This window comes from Neomonachus schauinslandi, chromosome 12 (assembly GCF_002201575.2).
Source record: "Neomonachus schauinslandi chromosome 12, ASM220157v2, whole genome shotgun sequence".
Taxonomy (NCBI): Eukaryota; Metazoa; Chordata; class Mammalia; order Carnivora; family Phocidae; genus Neomonachus; species Neomonachus schauinslandi.
Window position 1 is genome coordinate 2,696,889 of NC_058414.1, and position 15,985 is coordinate 2,712,873.

General features: G+C 51.6%; 1 protein-coding gene across 1 annotated transcript in view; it reads left to right on the plus strand.

The window, feature by feature from the left end:
• Positions 1-15,985, plus strand: part of ABCA13 (ATP binding cassette subfamily A member 13) — a 386,205-nt gene that overhangs the window by 280,621 nt on the left and 89,599 nt on the right. The window contains exons 49-53 of the mRNA XM_044920208.1: positions 1,326-1,380; positions 2,993-3,170; positions 4,775-4,890; positions 10,546-10,702; positions 15,528-15,781. Of these exons, the coding sequence (XP_044776143.1) occupies positions 1,326-1,380; positions 2,993-3,170; positions 4,775-4,890; positions 10,546-10,702; positions 15,528-15,781 (760 nt within the window). The remainder of the gene's footprint in view (positions 1-1,325; positions 1,381-2,992; positions 3,171-4,774; positions 4,891-10,545; positions 10,703-15,527; positions 15,782-15,985) is intronic.

The window sequence follows — 15,985 nt, forward strand, 5'->3', positions numbered from 1 at the left end:
ATGGGAGGAAAGCAGGTGGGTATTACCGGCTCAGACAGGCAGGGGGTCAAGACCGTGCGACTCGGTTCTGGACAAACGTGTAAACCACATCCAGGGTCTAGGAGAGCACACGGCCGGCTTTCCACACACACGGCGGGAGCCCACAGCACAACACCCGGACAGTATTAATTTGAAGTCACAGAAATGGTTCTGGAAAACTGGATAGTGGGCTTGCTGAACCCAAAGCTTCCACTGTTCCTTCTGCTGGGAGAGAACTTGCTTCAGTGCGTGGCGGAGCCCACAACGGAACGGGGGAGAGACCGGCCGAGCGGGAGAGAGGAGCAGGCTGTTCATGGCTGGAAAACAAGGCTCTCAGGGGCGGAGCTGTAGTGGATTTGCAGCACTCTACTCTGTTCCAGGTCCATGCCTCTTCATGTATTTATGTTGACCTGCACCCCGCGGCGTTTCTGTAAAGATTTGATATGCCCTCGTAAGAGAACACAAAGCACAGACGGCAGGCTGCATTACGTGAGCCATAAGGAGAAGGAGAACACAAGAGTGGCCCGTGGTATGGGGCTAGGATGTCCCCCCTCGTGGCCACACACTTAGCTCCGCAACAGCCAATCAGAGAAGGGAGAACGGACGGGTCTGATGTTGGACAATGATCCGAAACAAGCGGTGGGGTTTGCCTGAGGCGATGGAGTCCGCGGTGCAGTGTGGACCAGCGCTGGCTGGGGTGGGGATAGCGTGCCGTGTGAGGTCATGAGCCGCCTGTATGATAAAACTGTTACAATTGCTAAGTTGGTGGTGATTTCTCCGTATTGGCTGATGCCATACGCCAATGCACAGGCCCCCGAGAGGCAGGCAGAGCAAATCCAGACAAGCAGTTCCACACACAGAGCTGGACCATACAGATGGTCCACTCTTCTGTCTCGACTTGGCTTCGTCGACGGTGGGGGGGGGGGGGGGGAGGATTTTTGAGTTTTGCCCCGAGTTCCATCCAGTGATCCCCTTGCATATCGTTACATCGTCTTGCTGAGTCTGTCTCCCCCCGCGAAATATGGCTAATGTAAGACGTATGCCCCAGGGATGCTTCTGAGGATCAGGTCATAAAATGTCAGCCCAGCGCCTGTCACGTGAGGCACGTTCAGGACGTGCTGGCTCTTCCTGAGGCAGCACCTGCAAAATCCCCGCACGAACGGGCCGAGAAGAATGGTGGCCTGTGCCCTTCTCGGTGCCCGCGGGCCTGGGCAGAGCAGCCAGGAGCTGCCGTGTGGGTGCAGGGCGTCCGCTCGCCATGCGGGTAATGGGCTCGCGGGCTCACCTCTTCGATTTGTCTTCTGCAGGGATAATGCTCTACAGCCATCCGTACGGAGGGGCCTTGCTGAACGAGGACAAGATGTGAGTGTGAGGGTGGGCGAGGCGGCCCTGAAAACAGGACAGAGTCTTTGGGTTGCTTGGGGGTTTGGGATCCCTCCTGCCTTTGCCCCGAGTGATCCTGGCTTGGGCGTTTCTTTGCCAAGTGTGAAGACCATGATTACTGGAGAACGCGTGTTGACCGAGTTTAAAACGGATGAGCATATCATACACTCCACTGTCTTTCTAAGTCAAAATTGTTCCAAGGGCATGATCTCCTTGAAGCTCAGCGACCCCATATCTTCCAGATGCTTTTTTGGACTACAATATTTTTTTAAAGATTTTATTTTATGTATTTCAGAGAGAGAGAGAGAGAAAGCAGGAGTGGGGGGCGGGGAGGTGCAGCGGGAGAGATAATCTCAAGCAGACCACACTGAGCTTGGAGCCTGACGTGGGGCTCAGTCCCAGGACCCCAAGATCCTGAACTGAGCCGAAGGGAGACACTGAACCAACTGAGCCACCCAGGTGCTCCTAGAGATTTTTTTTTTTAAGTAATCTCTATACTCCACGTGGGGCTCGAACTCACAACCCCGAGATCAAGAGTCACACACTCCGTTGACGGAGGCAGCTGGGTGCTTGGGGTGCAGTCGTAAACAGAGCGTCCTCCATTTCCCACCTCCCTTCCCTGTCACACCGATGACAGAGGGCCAGACGTCGATAGTAGGCAGAATTAGCACAGCGCACCCTTGAACAACTGAGTTGGGGTGCTGACCCTCCATGCAGTCGAAAATCTGCATATCACTTGACTCCCCGAAAACTTAGCTAGCATCACTTGTGTCCTTCCCAGGACCTGAGTCAGAGACGCAGATACGCTTGACAGGCGTCCTCTCTCCGGGGTGTTAAGGGGGCAGGAAGCACAAGGCAGTTTCTTCTCCCGTCCCTGCACTCATTCTCGGCTCCCCCCTTTAGCGGTCTCTGCCACCGGCCACGATTATTCTGGCTGTGGGCTCGCTGAGGGAAAGAAGGTGCCGCGCCGTGGACGGTTCGTGACGAGCCCCTTCCTTACGTGGGCCACCTGAGACACTGCGTGTGCGCTGGGCATTGCTAAGGCGGGGCCCCTTGGTAGTGCTCCGATGAAAACGTGACCAAGAAAGTGCACAGCGTATATCATTACAATCAGGAGCGCACCTCCCTCTGTTAAAAAATCATTTTGACGTTTGGAGAGATGGAATTCGGAGGTGGGCGAGCCACCTGCGGAGCTACAGCTAATGTCCCCTCCCCGTCCCCGCAGGTGTCCCGACCTGGGCGGTGGCCACAGCTCACTGTGGACCCCGCACTGAGGATGTCTTTCGTTTTAACTGGGGAGTCGGGCTCAGTGGTCAAGAGTAAACCTTGAGATGGGCAGACTCTCAGATGTCCCTGAACTCTGCTCCCCTCGGTTACGTCTTCCTGAGGCTGGGAGCGATAATCCATGCCCAAAAAGTCGTCGAGGGGATTTAGTGACAGACTCCACACGCTTCGCCAGTGTGCCCTGCCCATCCTCAGTTCCTGACGAGTGGTTTTCTCAGCTCGTCTCCTCGTCGCTGGTTGTTACCGCGGGGAAGAAGACCCGTGTCCCTCGTGTGACACCTGACGCGCTGTTCTGTTCTGCCCACAGCCTGGAGACCATCCGTCAGTGTGGTGTCGCGCTCTGCATCGTGCTGGGCTTCTCCATCCTGTCTGCGTCGATCGGCAGCGCCGTGGTGAGGGACAGGGTGAGCGGAGCCAAGAGGCTGCAGCACGTCTGTGGCCTGGGCTACAGAACGTATTGGCTCACCAACTTCCTGTATGACATGGTAGGATTGGGGACCACGTCCCGTCCATGTGCTGCATGCCGCTGATCTGTGTGTGCGCGTGCGTGCGTGTGTGTGAGTGTGGGAAGGGGCCGTCTCACACTGTCCACAGAAGAAGGGATCATTCTGCTGGCAAGAGCTAGTCAGGCTCAAGTCTCCATCCGTCATTTAGGATGGCTTCATGCGATGCAGGATGGACCAGCCACGCCCTGGAGCTCTGTCTGGGAGCTTGGGGACCTGCCCAGACATGCAGAGTTTCTCATTGGGAAGGTGACACGATAATCACACTAAATATGCTCTGCTCAAGGGGTTGCGGGTGGGGGAGGATAAAGGCCCTTCGAGCTGACCTGCCGGCCACACGCATAGGCTGCCCCTCCAGGTGACCGTAGCCCGGCCAGTTCTGCAGAGCTGCCGCTCTCCAGGGGACGCCCTAGAGGTCACTGTCTTCTGTCCTTGGAGGACAACAGCAGTGCACTCTGTTCCCTGGACTTGCAGGCATTTAAGTGGATTCAAGGCCTACGGCTACTTTCTTGGCTGCTTGGGGTTGTCCTCGTTGTAGGAAAGTGATAGTCTGTCCTCGTCAATAAAGCCGGCGTCCTGTACCACCATGCCTTCCGTGTGATGGCGTGCAGTGACCCCAGATCCCCGGCAAGGGAACGAGACAGTAAGAGCCTGAAAAGTGGGGGCGGGTTTCAGGACCCCGGCAGGTGGGGGGACCCAAAATCTCCCAGGCCTCAGCCAGTCTCCCTCTCTAATGCAGTCTGGACTTTATGGACCCCTTTGTCCCTGCCATGCCTCTCTGGGGGTTTAAGGGCAGGGAGGATTATTTCCTTCCCAGTTGACTGTGTTTCCATCTTCATCCAGTCATTTCCGGATGATCGCTCATTTAACGGATATTTTTGGGGATCTGCATGGGGGCAAGGTGTGTCCGGGGTACGGGGAATAAAGCCGTGAGCAAGACAGAGATGTTCTCTGCCCCCTGGAGCTTGTGTTCTCATGAGAGAGTAGGACTTAAACCAGGAGGTCAGGGAAGGACCCCCAAGGAGGCAGCCCTGTGCATGGTGTGAGGAAGGGCTCCGTGAGAGGCCCCAGGACGAGCCCGTCCTTGAGCGCAGGACTGGGCAGAGGCCACGTCCCCTGGAAGGTCCGAAGGTGGGGAGTGTTGGCCGTAGCGGTTTCCCGGCAGACCCTTACGACACTCCGCAGACGGAGTGTCCCTCCCAGGGCCTGGGGCTGGACGTCCCAGATCCAGGCGTGGTGGGGCCACTTCCTCCCGAGGCCCCTGTCCTGGGTGTGTGGGTGGCGTGTCCTCCCCGTGTCCTCACGTGTGTGTCTGTGTCCCGATGTCCTCCTCTTACAAGGACGCTGGTGCTGTGGGATCAGGGCTGCTCTGGGGACCTCGTCTACCTCCATGACCCCTTCAGGGGCGTGTCTTCAGACCCAGTCACGTTCTGAGGTCCGGGGGCTTCAGTGTATGCATCGGGGGTGGGGGACACCGTCCTGCCAGAGCTGGGCCTCCCTCGGGCCCCCCCACTGCTGCCTGTGTGTCATCTGCAAACTAGCAGAAGTGGAGATGGGGTGCCATCCCCTGTTCCTTGTCTCCCCAGGTCTTCTACTTGGTTGCCGTGAGCCTGTGTGTCACCATCATCGTCGCCTTCCAGTTAACAGCGTTTACTTTCCGCGAGAACTTGGCAGCCACGGCTCTCCTGCTGGCACTTTTCGGGTATGTGATGAGAAACATGGCTGCAGAATTACGGTTTGTTTTCTGGAAGAGAGACACCCGCCGGGATGGCTTTGAACCTGCTGCCAGCTTCGTGATTTTCTCTCTCTGCAAGCAATTATGTTGCTTCTGCGAGGGCCGCGCCGCGGACCAGCCGGAGCAGGTGGACGAGCGCCCCGCGGAGGAGGAGGGGGAGGAGGAGGGCGGGTGGCGGGGCGGGGACGGAGGTGGTGCGGGCTGGCGCCGTGAGGCCCCCAGCTGTCTGCCGACGCGGACGGGGCCGCGCGGGCTCTTGGCTGTCCTCACGCTGACATTAATCTGGAGCTCAAACCCATAATCCGGTTAGCTCCAAAACTGCCTTTCAGAGGAGAGTCTGCCTTGCAGCCCGGCGTCTGGAGCATTTTCCCTCTCCTGTGACAGTGGTGGTCTGGCAAGGTGCCTTGTTGTTGCTGTTGTCACTTTTCCCAGGGGAAACACAGCAAAGGCAGAGAAGTCACTGTACATGCTTCTCATTTTCAAACGCACTGAGCAGGATCATTGCCCGTGGTCCCCAAATTGTGTGCACCCGGTATCAACAATATAGAGCTATGTGTCTTCTTACACGGTGGCCATATGTCTCTATGCAGGCTGAGCGTGCGAGAGAGACTTGCTACGAGGAGGGAAGATAAGGAACATGTTTGTTATAATGCGAGGCAGATGATTTTTTGAAAACCCCACATTTATTCTGCTTTATCGAAGCCAAAGATGACAAGTACAGTGATCTTTGCACAGCTCATGGTGATGTCAGTGACACAAAACATTTAATTAGGGGACCAGATTTGACACAAACAAGCATATATTCTTTTTTTTTTTTTTTAAGATTTTATTTATTTATTTGACAGAGAGATAGAGAGAGAGAACAAGTACGCAGAGAGGCAGGCAGAGGGAGAGGGAGAAGCAGGCTCCCCGCTGAGCAGGGAGCCCGATGCGGGGCTCGATCCCAGGACCCTGGGATCATGACCCGAGCCGAAGGCAGCCGCTTAACTGACTGAGCCACCCAGGCGCCCCAACAAGCATATATTCTTATTAGACGACTCTGTGGATGGATAGACTGTGGGGAGAGAGAGATAGGCGGGACAGACGACAGATCTTCGTGGGAAGAGTGATATGGCCACTCACGGATTCTGTGGCCTTGAGAAGTATCACGACTCTCTCCAAACCTCACTGTCTTCTGTGTGGAGCTTTAGTTCTGTTCAGTTAGATAGTTCATACAAACCTCACAGACAGCGAGTGGTGAAAGGTCCCATTTAATGACTCTTGGCTGCATCGTTCCTATGCGAACTATTCTGGTATTCAGAGGATATTACGTCTTAGGCTATGAAAATGCTTGCGGTTGCGCCTGTCTATCGTGCTCAGTTGGAAATTTAAGTTCCCGGATATAAAGGGCTGTGTACGTGGATTCCTGCTTCTCAGGAAGTGGTCTGGTTTCAGTGTGTGGATCCAGTTGAGTGGACAGTGTTGTGGCTTCTGATGGTGTGATTAAACAGACTTCACTATACGTTACTTGTAAAGTTTATGAAAGCAGAGGTCGTTGAGTTTAACGGAAGGTAACACTCAGACAAATCAAATGTGGTTAGAAATGCCTAAGAAACGTGTTTTGAGGAGGAGTCCGGAAGCTTGTTTGGCTCGTGAGCACCTTTGGGAGTCTGGATGAAGCCCAGACTCCTGGCCACATGCGCGGCGATGGCATTTTCTGAAGAATTCCGGGAGATTCACAGAATCCCTTGACTGACAGCCTGGGCCAGCAGGGGCGATGCAGCTCTGGGGAAGAATTCCTACGGTCAGATGGACTGAGGGGTCTGAACACAGCAGATGGTGTCAGAGGGCAGGTGGACCCCGGTGAAGAAGGGCCCCGGGGTGGCCGGCTGCAATCACAGAGCCACATCCCAGGGGCCACGGGTTTGTTCTCATTTACACGGTGTTTCTTCTCTCGCTGGGGCCCCGGCTCGCACCTGGTGCTGCATGGGCATTGCTGTCTCCCTGTGCCCATCTGCTCACCCCTCCGTCCCCAAGGAGGGAGGCGAGGGGACCCCGAGGACAGTCTCAGGAAGGCTGGGCCCCCAGAGTGCCCTGCAACCTGAGGACGTCGCAGGCATGAAAAGTGGCTTGCAATTACACGGGATTCAGAATCCAAAGAAATTAGGGATCGGACAAGGGCACAGAGTCTCAAAGAGACAACAGAAAAAAATGCCCGGTGACAATTGTCTTTTTTTTTTTTTTCCTTAATATTCCTGCTCTCTCTAACCAGGAAAACTTGATATTTTAGTGGAGAGTGAGGAAACTCAGCATCAAAAAGAGGAAAGGAATGTCAGAAAGAAAAGAGAGTCTAGCTTCTATAAAACGTTGCAAGCATAGGAACGCATTTGGTGATTATTTGGTGCTTAAGGCTTGTGAACACGAGGCCCACAGAGTCCTGTTCCAGGTCCTAGAAAATTCACTCACTAGGGGAGGGGCCGTCTTTCAAAGGGAGGAAAACCCCACAAATTATGGAAGGATTGTGAACAGCATGCCACTAGCCGTAAGTGCTAAAGTCATCAAAATATTAACATTGTATTTTAATGAAAGTAGAGATTGTTAGAAGCCACTGTAGATTTCACTAAAAAATAAATTATGCTCTAGGAGCCCATTTAATTTTTTTCTTTTCTTTTTTTTAAGATTTTATTTATTTGAGAGAGATTGAGTGAGAGCACAGGTAGGGGGAGGGGCAGGCAGAGGGAGAAGCAGGCTTCCCGCCGAGCAGGGAGCCTGATGTGGGACTCGATCCCAGGACTCTGAGATCATGACCTGAGCCGAAGGCAGACGCTTAATTGACTGAGCCACCCAGGCGCCTCCCATTTAATTTTCTTCTGAAAAAAAGAAAGATAGGGATCCTGGAGCTGCCAAGATGTTGATTTGAACCATGAATTTGAAAGGTGACTAATGAGGGCGCCTGGGTGGCTCAGTTGGTTAAGCGACTGCCTTCGGCTCAGGTCATGGTCCTGGAGTCCCGGGATCGAGTCCTGCATCGGGCTCCCTGCTCGGCAGGGAGTCTGCTTCTCCCTCTGACCCTCCTCCCTCTCATGCACTCTGTCTCTCATTCTCTCTGTCTCAAATAAATAATAAAATCTTAAAAAAAAAAAATGAAAGGTGACTAATGAACATATAGGAAAAAAATAGAAAGAAGATGGCCGCGCAGCTGGTGGAAGACCACACCCGAAGATCGTTCATAGTTCGGCAAGTCAGACGCTGGTGGCAGGGGTGGTCAGTCTGGCATTGTTGCTGATTTCTGCTTTGCTTAAGTAAATAACGCTCTGATCCACTTGTCCAACATCTCGGGGGGAGAACCTGGGGTGGAAACTCTCCATACTGAGTAACAAAGCACCGACCGTGAACAGCGTGCAACGGGGCGGGAGCCAATGGAAGAGTATTCACTGGTGGGTCCCTCTCATTCCAACGTGGGGTGGGGGGTGGTGGACGGGGCTTCCGAGTGGGACAAGGAGCTGCCAAGTTCCTTGACTGCCCTCCAGACTGACGTGCTGAGCATCCCGCCGTGCTTTGAGCCAGCCTTTGAGCCAGATGCCCCATCAGGTGTCCCTACCCAAATGCCCCGAGCCCCCCATGGCGAGGTTTAACCGAGAGACTTGGCTGGACACCAAGAGAGACCTGGAGGCGTAAGAAGACCACGGTGTTTATCTTCAGCTGCCACAGAGTGGCGATATGGAAAAGAAAAGCAACTTGTCACGGACTGTTCCAGAAGATAGAGTTTGCACCAGTAGTTTTAAGAGATGTTTGGTTCACTCTGAGAGGGGATTTTATAGTTACAGCTGCCCCAAGATTTGACTCACAGATTGCTGATAACGCTTACATCTCTGTTCTAAACAACGCTTTGAATGCTGTTGTTTCAATTGCTTGTCCAGGCAGGTACGTGAGGGAGGATCGCACTTGACTTCTGCCCCAGAAGGGACAGTAAAGATGTGTGGGGTTTGATTCCTCTCCCCAGGGCTTTTCTTCAGATGCAGGGGTTGACACTTCAAAGCACCAAGGAGTCATGACCTACCTCTTGGGTAACTAATTTAATTATTTAATGATAATTTGATTATTCGGTACAGTGACTATTTAAGAATAATTGCTTACAATCTCTCACCTCCACCTTGTACGTTCTAAAATAATTTCTATCGTGCCCAAGTACGAGGCAGATTTTTGTTGAGAGGAGTTCCCAAAACAGCGTACGATTTTTTGTATAGTATATGTATTGTATTTTCTGAAATATGAGGATGAAGCCTTTGACCCAGGGACTCATTCTGATGCCATGGATTCATATAGAAAAAGGAACTACCAGAGAATAACGGCCCACCTCGAGGGGCGGGCCTGTCTCCCACCGTTTGGAGTCCCATACGTTGCATTCAGGAGGTGCTGAAGGGTTTCAGGTGCAGCTAAGTCACGCTAGGAAAGCGGGGACAGGTCTGCCTGGAGTGTGCAGAGAGCACGTGGGGACATGGGAGGAAGCCTGCGAATTACAGCAAGTGACTTCTCCGCTGATGTTTGGAACTGTGACTCCAGGACCCGTGTCCTTGAATGGGGCGCACGCTACTGTGAGAGACGCCTCGGGAGGTGGGCCATGGATGCAACCCAGCTCCAGGGTATGGAGGAAGAGAGATGTGTGCATTTGGGGAGCATGGTGGGTGTTTTTCTTAGAACCTGATGCCATCAGAAATGTGTGGGGGCTGCTTCTAAGGTCTGTCCCCTTGCTCTCCAGCTTCGCAACCACACAGAAATGAATCCCGTGGTCAGCCTCACCTGCTGTCAGCTGCAGAGCCCCCATCAGGGTCTCTCAACCGTGTGAACCCCTTCCCCATCCATAAAATGGGATCACAGCACCTGCTTCCCAGGCTGTTGGAGAGGGAGGAGGACAAGGGTGCGTCGTGGAGGCCCACAGGACAGGGCCCAACACGGAGTGGACGCTGAGAGCGAAGCTCTCCAGTGTTACCTTCACGCCTTCTTTTTTCTTTTCTTTTTTTTTTTAAGCCTTTTTTTTATTTGAGGGAGAGAGAGAGAAAGCAGGGAGGAAGGGCAGAAGGAGAGAATCTCAAGCAGACTCCACGCTGAGTGCAGAGCCTGACATGGGCCTTGATCCCACAACCCTGAGATCATGATCTCAGCCCAAATCAAGAGTTGGGTGCTTAACGACCGAACCCCCCAGGCGCCCCTTCCTGCCTTCTTTTTAGGCAGAGCTCTGCTACTTTCCATTCTTGACAGCTTTTGATTCTCACTTCCACACGTCGGAACTGTTTGTGCTTTACTGACGAGAAGTGGAGCGAAGAATCAAGAGCCAGGCTTGCCCCTCGAGGGAGGGGCGATGGGGATGTCCTCAGGCTTCTTCCAGCCCAGGGAGCTCCAGGGGCAGGTGCCCACGTGGCCTAGCTGTTGACCCTCCCCTGCCCTTATCCTCAGTGCTCCCTGGAGGCCCCCCCCCCAGAATGTGCTCTGTGTTCAGGAAACACCGTGGGAGTTGTTGTAAAGTGGGTTTCCGTTCACTAAGGGAGGGAAAATGACCCGGTCAACAAAACTCATCTACACTTCTGTCCTTATACCAGTTCATGTTCCAGGAAGACAAACATGATTCTTCCCTTTATTCTGTAGCTACGCAACTCTCCCGTGGATGTATCTGATGTCCAGAATCTTCTCGAGTTCGGACGTGGCGTTCATCTCTTACGTGTCCCTGAACTTCATCTTCGGGCTCTGCACCATGCTGATGACCATCATGCCCCGGCTGCTCGCCACCGTCTCCAAAGCTCAGGTCAGTGGGCTCCTGCCATGCCTCTCAGGGCAGCAGGCCATTCCGGCTCATGCCCCGTGTGCTGTTTTTCCAGCTGGAAGTAAAGGAAAATGTGCCACTCTCCACTGTCTTTAGCCTCTGGATAGAGAACCCGCCCCCGAGGATCGCAAACACCAGTGCCATTATGAGAGCTGAGCCCGGGCATCCCTGTTCGTTGACGAATTCCTGATCGGCGGTTGGAAGGGTAGATGAGTGTCCAGGTGTCTCAGGAGTAGGGGTCAGATCCCTCTCTCTGGGATCACGTGCCATGGCTGAGCATGCTCTCCGACCCCAGGAGCGCTGGATGATCTGGCCCATTCTGCCCTCCTCCCTGTGATCCCTGGAACATACCTAGTTCTGCTACCTTCAGAGTGTCGGAGCAGAGGGCTGCCCCGAGAAGGGGCTCCGTTTCCCTGGGAAGAGGGTGAGGGAATCCTGCTCCAAGAACCCTCTCTCCGACAGGTGTTCACAGTAGCGAGTCACTTTCGGGGCATGGGATCCCCAGCAGGCGTCTCGGTCAAGCTGGATCCAGTTCTGTCCCTGCCATGCTCCCCCCCACCGCCCGTGAACCCCACCTAGGTCTTATCTGCTTTAAGCCCTCCTCCGCCTCCTCTGCACTACCTTTGGGGACAAACGTCGGAGTTTTGCATTGTCCTCTGTCCCCTTATTTCTGTCCTTTTCATCCCTCCTCTCTGCTCTCAGCTCTGACCACTTTCCCTTCTGACTCCACACTGTCTACCTGGACCCCAATTCCTCAGTCATCCTGGTGTTTGATTGATTTGTGGGTGGAGAAGGTAGCCTGAGAAAGGCCCAGCCCTCCCAGTTCTGGAGGCTGCGCTGCTGGCCTATCTCAGGTGAGTCGGGGATGGGTGGATGCCCATCGCTTTGCTCAGCCCTGGGCTTGCGGAGATGGTCCACTTTCCAGCGTGGCTCATACTGTTTTTGGGTGTTATGCACTACGTTGGTGTGGAAGCACTAAGTACAGAAACATTCAGGGAAGGAAACGATCTGTTTTGGTGATTTTTGCAGATCTAGTGTTGACACTAATCTGTATTAATGTACCTAGCCTCTAAGTAGGAAACCCCACTACAGTTATTGGGGTTCAGCTTGAGGAGGACGTGGAGGGTAGCCGAGGCAGGTGCACGCTTTCCCTGCCAGCCCCACGGATCTCTGATAGGACGTGGGCCACTCTGGGTGTCCCCATGAACTAAGGTGAGAAGGAAGGCAGACTCAGGGTGGATGGACCCTCCCTCTGGTGGGCAAGGCGAAGGGGACAGGATCACAGGACAAAAGCAAAAGGAGGCGGGATCCCCTGGACCCAGAGAGGAGACGAGCCGGGAGCCTTTGTGTCCCTGATAGTCTAGCACTGACGTCAGCGTCCGGTTACAAACAGCGTTGGTTATGTGGACAGAGAGCAAAGGCAATCGTTTGTTTGCAGAAGAATGGGTCAAGCTCAATTGTTCACAAATAAAAAGAGACATTTTATCATTTTGCTAGGGTCTCTCTTTTCTTTTGCTCTTTATTTTGATACTGTTTGCTTAAGAAACCCAACATCGTAAATGGGTGATTTCAGATCTTCACTTGTAAGCTATAGGGCAATAAATATATTCTTATAGAATCAATCAAGGGTGACTAGGTTCTCAGATCAGCCTTACAAGCCAGTAAACCAGGATTAACCATTGTGTGTCCAAACTGTGATGTTAGAGCATTTTAATTTTTACCAAATCACAATTTTTAAGCTGATTTCTATAGAAACTGCATTTTGAGTTCTAACACACCATCTTGAACATCTCCCGGTTGGGGTGAGAGGGATGTCCGGAGGGGAATAACTCATAGTCCCAGTAATTTCTTTCTTTGCATACTTCATCAATTCGCAGTTATCCTAAATTGGACATTTATGGATTGTTATTCCCTGAATTCGTGCACTTGTATGTGCAGGTTACTTGCTCCTTCAGTGTTCAGGCATCGTGGACGGTTCTGTTCTCATTGGAATAGGGACAGTTGTGAATTCCTTAAGGCAGATCTGAAGTCCTCGTCATTACTGTGTCTGTCTCTTAGTTCCCAGTTCCTGAGTCGGAAGCTGTCATACTCTACTGCTTCTACGTCATAACCAGTGAGAGAAGATGCTTTCATGTGGCACATTATGTGATTCAGGGACTGACACAGTTTTATAAAAACTGGGATTAACAAGCCCCTTTAGGACTGGTTGAAATCTATAAAGATGGCAGGTAGTCAGGACAAGAGTTAAGGGAAAAATCAGATGAAGCATTCATGTTTTTTCCGTGTCTGTATGCAAAAGACAATAAGCCACAGTGGAACAATTCATATTCCTTTGTTGAATTTTCTGTTGCTCCCAAATCACGTTATTTAAGACTGCATTTATATAAGTCAAGCTGTCCATTTGCATCATAAAGGAAAACTGGACATTGTCTAGGATGAAATATACAATTGATGATTTTGTAAATTTTTCCTCAGTATTTGTGATACGGCACATCCCATGTCGTGTATTACAATGTATACCTCATGATGATTTTGCTTCCTTATAAAATATTATTCTTCAGGTGAATGTTTGAATGACGGTAAAACAGTGAGCCTAATTCTTTTTTTTTTTTAAGATTTTATTTATTTATTTGACACAGAGAGAGAGCGAGCACAAGCAGGGGGAGCGGCAGAGGAAGAGGGAGAAGCAGGCTCCTGGCTGAGCAGGGAGCCCAACTTGGGGCTCCATCCCAGGACCCTCGGATCATGACCTGAGCCGAAGGCAGATGCTTAACTGACTGAGCCACCCAGGCGCCCCATAAATAAATATTTAAAAAATAATAGGTCTATTCAAGTCCTTAACTTTTTAAGCATTGGATTGTCTTTTTATTGTTGAATTGTAAGAGTTCTCTTTAAGTGTAAATACTGTACCCTTGTCAGATAATTTGCAGGTATTTTCTCCTGCTCCATGAATTGTCTTTTTGCTTTATTTTTTTTTTTAAAGATTTTATTTATTTATTAAAGAGAGAGAGAGAGTGCGCATGCATGAGCTGGGGGCAGAGGCAGAGGGAGAAGCAGGCTCTCCACTTGAGCAGGGAGCCCAAGTTGGGACTCAATTCCAGGACCCTGGGATCATGACCTGAGCTGAAGGCAGACGCTTAACCGACTGAGCCCCCCAGGTGCCCCAAGCCTAATTCTTGATGATTACCTCTATAGCCTTGTCAGGTAGCTGTAGTTACTGTGGTCTTTCTGAGTTACATGCTTAGCTACACCGTGTCTAAAAGTCAGCTCAAGGGACCACTTTGCAGTGAATTTTCTCCAAAGGCTGCAATCCTGGGTGGAGAGATTTTAGTCCTTGGGCCAGAATGATCAGGGTCAAGTCCCGGCCCTACCACAATGTGGCCTGAACACATTCATCAGCCGCTTGAGCCTGTTTCCTGAGTGGTAACTGGGTTTACCTCTCAATACTCTATACATTTATTGAGGGAGTGAAAGGCAGTGAAGTTCCATTAAGGTTGGAACACAGGATACTTTGTGGAAAGTCCTAGTGGATGATGTTTAACATGGTAACAGTTCTAATCTCATTGTAAAATAAAGCTAACATTCATAAAACACCAGATGATAAAAAAATAGTATATTTTATGGGAGATGTTGAATTTTTATATACATTTAATTTAAAAATGATATTGTCCAAATATATGCAGCCTGTCATATACATTTTTATTTTCTTTGCGATTTTATACTGTTTGCTCTAGCTTTCCATCTGCTCCCTTATTCATCCTTGTCCTTGTAATTACACTTAATGGTAACAAGTTTCATAGAGACAACTACATACACTGAACATTTACTATACGCTAATTTCGTACTAGGCACCTTACATGTTACTTACCTGCTCATGGCGACAGCTCCCAGTATTGTCCGCTTGTTTGAACACTCATGTGGCCTGTGGCTCGGGATGTTACCTGTCTGTCTTACCTGGGCTTCTGTAACACCTGCCACAGGCTGGGGACCATGACCAGCAGATGCTGTTGCTCACCGTTCTGGAGGCTGGGCATCCGAGATCGAGGTGCCTGCTGAAGAATCAGCTCTTGGGTGGGACCCGCTTCCTGGCTTGGAGATGGCCTCCTTCTTGCTGTGTCCTCGCACGGCAGAGAGGGGAAGCTCTGGGGTCTCTCGCTCTTCACACGAGGGCACTGATCCCATTGTGGGGGCTCAGTTTTCCTGACCCCATCTAACCCAATCATCTCCCTAAGGTCCAACCTCCTAATACCATCACAATGGGAGTTAGGGCTACACCTGTGAATTTGGGGGGCACAAATCTTCAGTCCATAACATTTCACCCCCCCAAATTCATGTCCTTCTTGCAGGAAAAATACATCCAATCCATCCCAACAGCCCCCAACGTCTTGATTTATCTGGCTTCAACTCGAAAGTCTTTAGTGAGGTCTCACCTAAATCAGGTGCAGGCAATGCTTTAGGCGTGATGCGTCGTGAGACAGAATTCCTCTCCACGTGTGAGCCTGGGAAGCACACCAGTTATGTGCTTCCAAAGTACAGCCACAGGACAGGCTTAGGACAGACATGCCCGTTCCAGAAGTGGAACTCAGGAGGAAGAAGCGGGTGGGGACTCCCAAGCACGTCCACCACCCAGCAAGGCAAAACCACCAGACCTGAGGCTTGAGACTAATCCTCTCCAGTTCGATGCCCATCTGCGCCTGTCACCGAGTGGCTGGGGCAGGGGGGGACCTGGACACAGGACCAACAAGGGCAGACGGAGGGTGTGAACAGCTTTTGATGTGATTTATTTTCCCTTTCTCTCACTGTACAGAATTTACAGAACATCTATGATGTCCTCAAGTGGGTCTTCACCATTTTCCCTCAGTTCTGCCTGGGTCAGGGACTGATAGAACTCTGTTACAATCAGATCAAATATGACCTGACCCACAACTTTGGCATCGATTCCTACGTGAGCCCCTTTGAGATGAACTTCCTGGGCTGGATCTTCGTGCAGTTGGCCTCGCAGGGCACGGTGCTTCTCCTCTTGAGGATTTTGCTGCACTGGGACCTTCTGCAGCGGCCACGGTATGTCCTGTGGGGCTCAGCCCGGAAGGGCGCCACCTGTTCAACAAAGAGGGAGAGGAAGCTCCATTCTGGAGATAGCAAGACAAGAAATGTGTCTGATCCGTGTGATAACACGGTGCTAATGAGTGAAGATTTCATGTTGCTTTTTCTTCTCTTTTCTTTCCATCTTTCTTTCTTTTCTTTTTTGATTGGTGTGAGTCTCCA